The sequence below is a fragment of the Physella acuta genome, unplaced genomic scaffold (genome assembly GCF_028476545.2).
Source record: "Physella acuta isolate Inbredline_101_S28 unplaced genomic scaffold, ASM2847654v3 ptg001263l, whole genome shotgun sequence".
Taxonomy (NCBI): domain Eukaryota; kingdom Metazoa; phylum Mollusca; class Gastropoda; family Physidae; genus Physella; species Physella acuta.
The window spans coordinates 98,780-108,480 of record NW_026732778.1 but is presented as its reverse complement, the minus strand read 5'-3'; the positions used below and the strand labels follow the sequence as shown (position 1 = coordinate 108,480).

The window sequence follows — 9,701 nt, the reverse complement described above, 5'->3', positions numbered from 1 at the left end:
ACTAAGTCAAAAAAAACTGTTAAGACTTCTAATTGTCTCTACCTGTTGTTGTCTATTCATGTCTACATAACTTGCCTTTTGTACATCTGACAATATTTGTCTGTGCTTGCTATTTTACCTGAATAAATTCGATTCTTAGTGTTTGATGGATACTATTTACTGGTTTTGAATTAAGTGAAACATGTAACAATCCTTATTTATTACCAACACATTTCCTTTAGTCTATGAAGGACAGTCTGACACCCAAAACTTGGTTCCACAAAATAATTTTTATTCCAACTTAAAATTCCACATTACAATAATTTAACATAGAAACTAGCTCAAGGAAACAGTTTTAATGGCAGATTTCAAGCACAAAGATTTAAAAAAAAAATCCGAATAAATAAGTCAAGTATGGGTGAAACACCAAAAGCATTGACACAATTATTTCAAATATATATATATATGTAAAGAAGAAGTCCATTTCGGGCATGGATGAAAGTAAGTTGTAACTATTATTTTACTTAAATACGTAAAGATGGTTGGTCTTAGTGTGTGTGTGTGTGTGTGTGTGAGTATGTGTATATATGTGTGTAACGGTCACAAAAGTACATTGACATTTTAATTTTAGTTGAATACAAAGTTGTAAAGATACATGGTGCTGAATAATAAAAAAATGTATAGAAAAAAAAAATCCCTTAATATAATTAGAGAACACACTGTCTAAAAAGATGGATGCCTACATCCACCAAAGTTTGAACGCTTAATAGAGAACATTATGATTTAAGACAATAGCATTCCTTTAATGTATACAAAAAAAAAACGTAGCTCAATATTTGGTTAAGTAAAACCATGTTACACATACCTGTAGTTGTAATGCTTCAATACAGAATTTTATTATAACATATTTTTCATGCTCATAAACTATTACCATCACAGCTTATTTAAAAAAAAATTTCTATAACTGCATTTTTTGTGATAAAGACAGCAGAAGTAAGCAAACTGTATGCAATAAAAGCTAAAGAAACAGATAAAATAGGTATCCATGTAGAGAATCATGCCAGTGCCAGCATTTAGCTGAGGTCAGAAGAGATGATAGCCACTCCCCTCTCATAGAAGCTGTGATCCTTGCCCTCTGTTTGATCAGCAGCAGCAAAATCTAAGGTAAAGAGCAGCTGACTTCTGGTGGCATTCAGGTAAACTGGTAGAGTTACCTTTCCTTTAGAAGGATCTGTGCCTTTCTCCAGCCTAAAACAGAAAATAGAAATAAGTATCCAACAGAAACACTGTACTAGATCTAATACAATTATGTACATAAAAGCTACCCAGTATTGAAAAAAAATGTCTTGTCTTATAGAGAGTAGGTAATATTTTTACCTGATCCATCTTAGAATGGTAAGAGGTAACTCTGTAGAGATGGTAGTAGACAACTGGAGCTTGTTATCTTTACACAGAGCTCCTTGAAGTTTCAGTCCTGAGATCAAGTACATTTTATAACAGGTTAGTAAAAAAAAAATTGAAAATAAAAATTGTTGAAAATAAAAATTGTTAAGAAACAATCTTATGGAATCAGCATTGAGTCGGTGGTTAACCCCATGAGAAATGTTACAATCAACATTAAAATAAAGTTAATTATTACTATAGGATTGTAAAAATCTAACATACCAGTAACAGAGAAACTGCAATCATCTAGTGTTGCTGCTTTAGCAGATTGGACTAGCACCTGATTTTAGAATAAAAAATAAGTTATTTTTAACACAGTGCAGTTATCAAATTTTTAAACTGTCAGTAAGATAATTAGTTTACTTACATCAAGATGGAGTTCCTCTAGAGACCAATGGTTAGCCTGGGCCACAAACTGGCGTGTTGCAGTAATGTAGGCTTCAGGAATAAATAGCCCACCAAGCCAAACTTGCAAGTTCTGAATAAAAATAGGTGAACATTAAATTAAAAGAAAAAAAAACAGTTTAAAAGCACTTTACTATAAGTCTCACACAACAAGAATGTAGCAGTTGAGTGTACCTTGAGTTCCCTGGCACCTCCCTGAGTGGCCTGTGCAATAACCTGCAGCTGTTTGACCCTCATGCTGAAGTCTGTTATCCACTGTATGACTGTCAGACCAGCAGGGACGTTGTAGCGCCTCCATGAGGATGGGATGATGCCTGACAACACAGTTTGGTGTCAATACACAGCACAATGGTATTTACTAGACATATCCACTTTTATACTTGGCAAACAAAGTAAAAAGAGATAAACTAAATCAAATGTGTCACCTTTGACCAGGTCTGCCATCATAGAACGATGATGGTTGGTTGGTTTCTTCTCTCCATCACAAACTTTGATCATGTCTTGGAGATCTCTGCGTACATCTATCAACAGCTTGGCACCAGCATTCACTTCTCGCTCAAAGAATCGGAATAGTGGATCTTTGATATTTTCTACTGTTCTCTTCATTCCACTTAATGCCTTTAAAGTGTTCAAAGCACATTAGGTAAAAGATATATCACATAAAGAAAAATAAGACCATTAACACATCTACAAAACAGAAAGGGGGTAAATGCATAATATTGATAAAGCTGGTAGCAAGCAAATTATGTTAAATTATAATTGTAGTTATGGTTTATGTATTCATTACATATAAACACTGAACACATTATATGAACGGATAGGATGGCATTTTTAAAAATAGAATAGAGCAATGTTTTTATTTATTAAAATGATCAACAGAAATCATAAAAAGCACAATGCTACCGATTTCCATAAACCTATTCATCTAACCACTACAATATAGATTCAACTTTTGTTTCGGCATTCATCAAAAAGGAGTTGAAAACCTGTTTTTAAAAATCCATAATCTCTGATTTTAGGGGAAAAAAATAAAACATTTTTGGATCACAAAATTTACACTCCCTATATGAGAAACTACGACATCAGCTTCTACACTGGTGCAGTATCTTGTCAAACCATGCTTTTATTAGTACAGTTTCATTGATATTACAGATCTGCTTGGATACAGATGTATTAAATCTATAAAAAAAAAAATTTGTAGTTGGTTTATTCCAACATTTTCTGTGATTGAATAATTTGAAGCAAAATGGAATGTGGGAACAAGAGTGAAAGCAATGATGTAAACACAATATTTTTTTTAAATCTAAGAATATTTTTTAAACTGCTTTGAATCTATAACTTCTGGAATAATTGTTGGCTCTGTCACATAGAAAAAATGTCTTACAAATCAATTTGTACCTGCTAGTACTAAAAGAAACAGAAAAAACCATTCCTTGTGAACTTCACAGATTCAGCATCTGAAAGCCTTAAGCAGGCATATGATGTCATTTGTACTTGAATAAATGAAATAAGGCAATTTTTAGGTCAGTCATCCAACAACTTGCACACTAACATTTTTGGGCCTTGTAAAAATTATACTTGATCATAACTACAGTGTTATTTAGTAAAAAGAGAAATCAACTAAAAAGGGGCACATACCAAAATTCCTTTAAAAAAATCAAACTAAAAAATTCTAACTCTAGCTATTAAATAAAAGTATCATCCCCAGTTGCACAAAATAAAAATATTTACTATAAAAATACTAGAACAAAAAATATTTGGTCTGGGATTGGGTAAAAAAGCTTGATGGTTCACAAGTTTATGAACTTTACATTACCTCTGCTGCACTTTCCTAAGTAATCACAAACAAATAATTAGAAGCTATACATCAAAAACATAATACAACACACACTAGTTAAAAATACGACACAAGGATTGCACTATCTATTATGTACAACAATAATTACTATGACAATAATTTGTATATTCAAATGTAGATTTTTTAGTATAATAAACATTTTGTAGGACTAACCTTAGGTACCAGCTGCAACCATGCAGTGACTGAGGTATGGAGGGTTCTCATCCATGCAGGGCGGCCATCTGCCATACGTTTTTGTTCATCAGGGGAAACAACCACTTCCTCCTCCAGCAGTTGCATGCGCAAGAGGTTTGCCATCATGCAGCTTCCTGAAGAATAGTGTAGCAGTAAATATTTAAAACCGTAAAATATTTCAAATGCGAAATTTTTTTTTGTTAACGTATCAGTAATAACAGACAGAATTATTTAACAATAGGCAGCTGTGTTTAAATAGCTGAGTCTTTAAAGGAACTCATTGTAGAGCTTTAGAATACACAAATGCTTATCTGAGAATAAACTTAGGGTAAAGAGGATGTTTTTAACTGATGGATTCTACTTTGTTAAGCAAATGACAGTTACAAAATAATACTAACCTTGTGTTGTGAGAAGAACTTTTTCAGCATTATTTGGCAGACCAAGCCATGATGGAGTTTGAGAACCTTCCATGTTGTCCACAAACTGAACAAACTGTTCACGCCTGACTCCATCTGGCATCAAGATGTGCTTGCCTTTAATGCCATCCAGATCATCAACCAAAATAAAGTCTCCTTCAAAACTCTTAGGTGTGAATAGCTTGTTCACAAATGTGTTTAGCAAACGCTGAAACGGCAACATTCATCTTTTTAAAATATTCTTGATATAGATGTATATACACATACATGTATGCAGACATATTCAATGTATTTATACACAGAATTACTAAGATCTATGTTGCTTCTTACCTGATCAAAATCATTGTCGATTTTACCACCATAAATGCATTGAGACAGCAGAGTTCTGATAGCATCCCAGGGAACCTTTTCTGGCGGCAAGTTTGTGCGGCCCTGTCAAAAGAAATCATGACACTGATATATCTAATAATTCCCTAAAGACTTCAATCTGAGTGCTAGCATTGCCAGTTCTCTCAAGCCTATATTTTCTACATTTAACGACAAATTTAGTGCAACTACATAAAAGTAGTAGATCCAAAAACAAAAGCACCAAAAACCAACGAATAAAATGCAAGTTTGTGCGGCCCTGTCAAAAGAAATCATGACACTGATATATCTAATAATTCCCTAAAGACTTCAATCTGAGTGCTAGCATTGCCAGTTCTCTCAAGCCTATATTTTCTACATTTAACGACAAATTTAGTGCAACTACATAAAAGTAGTAGATCCAAAAACAAAAGCACCAAAAACCAACGAATAAAATGCAAGTTTGTGCGGCCCTGTCAAAAGAAATCATGACACTGATATATCTAATAATTCCCTAAAGACTTCAATCTGAGTGCTAGCATTGCCAGTTCTCTCAAGCCTATATTTTCTACATTTAACGACAAATTTAGTGCAACTACATAAAAGTAGTAGATCCAAAAACAAAAGCACCAAAAACCAACGAATAAAATGCAAGTAATTTACTTATTGATCTAGAATTCCTAACTTTAAACATGTGTGCAAAATTATAATGAACTCTAAAGATCAATGGGTTGTTGACTAATGTTTAAACTTGGCTACTAGCTATCAACTCTTCGAATCCTTTGGGACACTACATTAAAAAAATTCAGTAAAGATGTGATATTCATTATACCGTATTTAAATAATTAGAGAATTAAAAAAAAAAGACCCACCATGGCCACAGAATCAATCCACACATCCAACATATCACAAGCCACACGCAAATCTGATTCTGTAAACTCATATTTCTTAGCCCAGCCAAGTGGTGTGTATCTCATACGTTCTTGGAGAATAGCATGGAGCCAGGCAAGCAGGAAGTACAAGCGAGCTCTTTCATTAGGTGCCTTTAAAAAAAAACGTAATTAGAGTCTTTATTTAAAAACCTAACCCATCAAAAATATATCTTGAATTTTTTAAAAATGCAACAATAATATAAATAGGACTGAAACAAGCTGTAAGCAGTGAGTTTGTGTTTTACCTTGCACATGCGGGCTGTAGGAACTGTACTGAAAGTTCTCATCAGATTGGCTGGGACACCAGGAGGAGGCTCAAACACAAAGATACGACCAGCTCTCAGAAGGTTGGTTGGTAGCTACAAAACATTAAATAACATTTTATAACAATAAATATAAACAAATGTGTCACAACAAATTTCTCCTAACAAAATTAGCCAATGGTTTTTGTAATTTAGAAGTTAACAATTGCTATATTAAATACAAATGATGTACTTACTTTTGGATTGATTTCCATAGTCAGGAAAAGTCTGAAGGAAGGATGGACTTGCAAGCTGTGTAGCTTCTTCTCCAGCTGTATCAGCCACTGAGGAGCCAGGTGGACATTCTTTAACATCACCCATCGTCCAGATTTACTGGAGGAGTTGATTACTTTATCAGCCTGTGTGAAGCCTTCAGCAGATCCTGTCAAGTTTTGTTAAGAGTAAAATAATGAGTTAATGATTTAAGAGAAAATTTAGCTTTTCTAAAACTGGTTATGAAATAACATCGCATACCAATAGCAATAGATGTAATCTGTTTATTCAGCTCTGCAGCAAGATCATCAACTCTAGAGCTAGCATCATACCCTGGCACTGAACACATGAGTACAGGTGTGGCTCCTTTAATCTAAAGTAAAGTTTTGTAGTTTTTTAATATACAGTTTACTCTTTTTCCAGTAAAACAAAAAGAGATTGATAGTAGAAATGTAGAGAATGTTTTTACGAACTCAGCATATGATCATAGTGAGATCAGAACTATGCCTACCCTCCTTTACTTTCCCAGACCTGAAACAGGTGGCCCTTAACCTGGTTGGACTCTGGGACTTCATTCTATCTCAACCCAAACTTGAGATTTTAGCATAATAATTACCTTACCACTCAACTATGCCATAACTCTTCAAAAATGTACAGAGTAGAAGTTAATACTCAACAACTAGAAATTTAAAGTAATATGAAGTGTTTTTTCTGTCAAGTTTTTAACCGTAGAGTATCAGTATTCCATTCTTAGAGGAAAAATGTTAGTGGAATAAAAAAAAACCAGGTAAATCCTTTACCTCATTTTCACAAATGGTAGCAAGATTAAGTTCTTTGGCTGTAACATGTACAAATTCTGTTCCCAAAACTTTCTCCACAAATATTCTAGCCATGGCAGTCAAGCGATCTGGTCTCAATGAATGAATCACCAACAGACCCTGAACTGACCTGGCTATTGGGGCTAAAGAAAACAAGTAAATAGGAAATAAACTTTAGTAATTAACAATCAGTGAAATAGAATATTATATGACAAAGTGGGCAGAAATTTAAAGCTTATTACCAGTTACAATCTCATTTTAAACAATTTTTATAAATTTTCATCTAAATGAAATAGCCTTTGCAAAAAGCTCTTTGAAAAGGCTTTAACTAACTCCTCTATATATTAAAGATAATACTTACACATAGGTTTGTCTTCAACCCAAAGCTGTGGAACATCTTGTTCTGGTGTGTTGCTTTCTAGCCAAGATTGGAACAACTAAAGGATGAAAATTTTCACAAGTGAATATTAAATAATTAAAGTTAAGAATTTCCCAATAACTAAGTGTGATGATGTATTTATTGCTTCAACACTGTGGCTATTTTATATTGAATATATAAATAATAATTTTGTACATTATCACTGAAGTTTGACTTGAAATAAACAATACATTTAAACTGTCTTTTTACAGTTATAATTAGTTCAACAGTAGATACTAACTTTTGTTAGTAATAAATAAAACTATAATAACATAACTTACAGCATTGCCTGTAACCTCACTGATAGCATTCCTGAAGGCAGGAAGTTTGCTCAGGCGGATCAGAGCTGCATGCTAGAAAAAAAAAGGACATGTATTATGTTAAGGTTAACATATAATATTTATAAAAAGTGGATATAATAAATGTGTATTACCTGCTGATTAGTTAGACCAGGAATAGATGAAGTTGGTTTCTCTGTGAGTAGACCTTCCTGTGATCTCATAAAGTGTTCAAATTCTGCTTCAAATGTTCCTTCACTGGAAAATAAAATTTAAATGAGTAGACATAAAATTATGATAAGAAAAGTAATTTATAAAATTGTGTTTAAACAATAAATGTGTGTACCTGGCTTGTCCTTGAAGGTGAATTCTACAAAGCTGGATAGCAAAAGTAATTCTGTCTTGATGCAGCATGCCTCTACCCACACGACTGTAGGTTTCCTGTACAAAAATTTTTCATTTATTAATTCTATGTAAAGATTCCATTCTTTTTAACTCACCTACGGTTTCTGAAAATGTCAAATGAACCAACCATAAAAAGATCCGTAGTAATCCTGGAGAGCCTAGAGCTGTGCTCCTTCATGTTAACCAGGTGTGGATTGTTGCTGGTTGTAGCATGGAAAATTTCCAAGAAAAACTGAAGAGAGTACTGATACAGGAAGTGAACCTGAAAGAAAATCAAGTCATTGTAGACATATCCAACACAGTGTGGGATAGATGGGTCTCAAAATCAGTTCCATATGTAAAAAAGTTAAGGCAGCCAGAAACTGTACTGGCCATTCAATCTATGAAAACTCTGCTTTATATTGAATAAAATGGCATCTTAACGCAACAACTAAATATATCAGGTTATTACAAATGAATTCAAGAGGAAACCAATTGTGAATCTACCTGCTGCAGAGCCTCAAGTGTGAAGTAGATACTGGAGCAGCTCATAGCGAGAGGTTCATATTGCTGGGACACAGTCTCTACCTCAGCCATGACAACATCTGTTTCCTCCACTTTCTTGGCCACTTCAGCTGCTTCTGTTTTTAGTGTTTCAAGGTGACTCAAGATGCTGTAAGTAATTAAATAGAACAGTTCAGCGTCAACATCAGACTAGAAAAATGACAGCAATGATAAACCTAAAAAAAGTGTGTTTACCTGTCGTCATCTAGAATCTTTCCTTTGACATCATTCAGAGATTGCAGCAAAGACTTTTCAAGTTGTCTCAGACGCAGTTGGAACTCGCCTGTTTAAAAACAAAATTCTAAGCATAACTGACATAAGATTAAATCTTTTTTCCTTCCCTTTCCTCCTTCTTGATCAATCATATTTAAACTTTAAAAAATTATTTTCTACCATACCTTGTAATTTCAAAAGATCTGAACGCTTCTCATCAACATCTGGTCTCTCTGCTTTAAGCACCTATTATAATTAAAGAAATCAATGTAGCTATGTAAATATTAAACATAATGTAAATGCATAATTAATTCCAAAAAATACTAATCTCAAAAGTTAAAAATATTTAAGATATTTTAAAAGCATAGTTTAGTCCTATAGATATTGATCATACCTGATTGAGGCACTGACTCTGTAAACTGCTACGGGTAACTGTAAAGTTGACAAAGGTGACACGAGAGCAAAGGTCTGGTGCAAACTCCACCTGAGCCAAACAATCATTTTATATTTTAATGCATGAAACTTAATCTAAACATACAAAATTATAATCAACAGGGGAACTGCAATTTTAACTTGGGAACAACCAAAGTTTTAAAAAGTAAAACAAATAGAAAATAATGTATCAGTAAACTGATTTTTATGTCTTGATATGAACCAATCTAAAAATGAGCAGACATACACAAGCTTACATTAGGATCTCTGGTAGTGAGGAAGATGGTGAATGATGGAGACAAATCAATGTCCTGATCTCCCAGTGAGATCAACACACGGCCACCTGTTCTTCTCAACTCCCTGTTCAACACTGGGTTCAAGATGGGATCATAGTTCTCTACATCCTGTTTAATATTGCACAAATCAGTAATTCAGCGGAGGACAAGGTGTGATGAAAGCACTAAAAATATTTTAATAGTAAAGATAGACTAAAGATGTATATCATTTGATATTTATTTGATTCACCA

The 9,701-nt window shown here is 33.6% G+C and overlaps 1 protein-coding gene across 4 annotated transcripts in view; it reads right to left on the bottom strand.

Moving 5' to 3' along the window:
* Positions 1 to 250: 250 nt before the first annotated feature.
* The window catches only part of LOC131957760 (cytoplasmic dynein 1 heavy chain 1), a 39,236-nt gene continuing 29,785 nt past the window's right edge, over positions 251 to 9,701 (bottom strand). For 2 of the 4 annotated variants that reach the window (XM_059322526.1, XM_059322527.1), the window contains exons 70-94: positions 9,432 to 9,578; positions 9,137 to 9,226; positions 8,928 to 8,988; positions 8,725 to 8,812; positions 8,473 to 8,638; positions 8,114 to 8,248; positions 7,928 to 8,022; positions 7,737 to 7,839; positions 7,585 to 7,656; positions 7,247 to 7,322; positions 6,868 to 7,028; positions 6,329 to 6,440; positions 6,052 to 6,236; positions 5,798 to 5,911; positions 5,493 to 5,663; positions 4,606 to 4,707; positions 4,258 to 4,483; positions 3,839 to 3,993; positions 3,644 to 3,658; positions 2,253 to 2,445; positions 2,002 to 2,141; positions 1,790 to 1,900; positions 1,645 to 1,702; positions 1,357 to 1,453; positions 251 to 1,227 (exon numbers count right to left, since the gene is read on the bottom strand). In XM_059322526.1, coding sequence (XP_059178509.1) covers positions 1,053 to 1,227; positions 1,357 to 1,453; positions 1,645 to 1,702; positions 1,790 to 1,900; positions 2,002 to 2,141; positions 2,253 to 2,445; positions 3,644 to 3,658; positions 3,839 to 3,993; positions 4,258 to 4,483; positions 4,606 to 4,707; positions 5,493 to 5,663; positions 5,798 to 5,911; positions 6,052 to 6,236; positions 6,329 to 6,440; positions 6,868 to 7,028; positions 7,247 to 7,322; positions 7,585 to 7,656; positions 7,737 to 7,839; positions 7,928 to 8,022; positions 8,114 to 8,248; positions 8,473 to 8,638; positions 8,725 to 8,812; positions 8,928 to 8,988; positions 9,137 to 9,226; positions 9,432 to 9,578 — 3,048 coding nt within the window. In that variant the 3' untranslated portion in view covers positions 251 to 1,052. The remainder of the gene's footprint in view (positions 1,228 to 1,356; positions 1,454 to 1,644; positions 1,703 to 1,789; positions 1,901 to 2,001; positions 2,142 to 2,252; positions 2,446 to 3,643; positions 3,659 to 3,838; positions 3,994 to 4,257; positions 4,484 to 4,605; positions 4,708 to 5,492; positions 5,664 to 5,797; positions 5,912 to 6,051; positions 6,237 to 6,328; positions 6,441 to 6,867; positions 7,029 to 7,246; positions 7,323 to 7,584; positions 7,657 to 7,736; positions 7,840 to 7,927; positions 8,023 to 8,113; positions 8,249 to 8,472; positions 8,639 to 8,724; positions 8,813 to 8,927; positions 8,989 to 9,136; positions 9,227 to 9,431; positions 9,579 to 9,701) is intronic. The other 2 variants (XM_059322529.1, XM_059322528.1) reach the window with 1 other exon arrangement.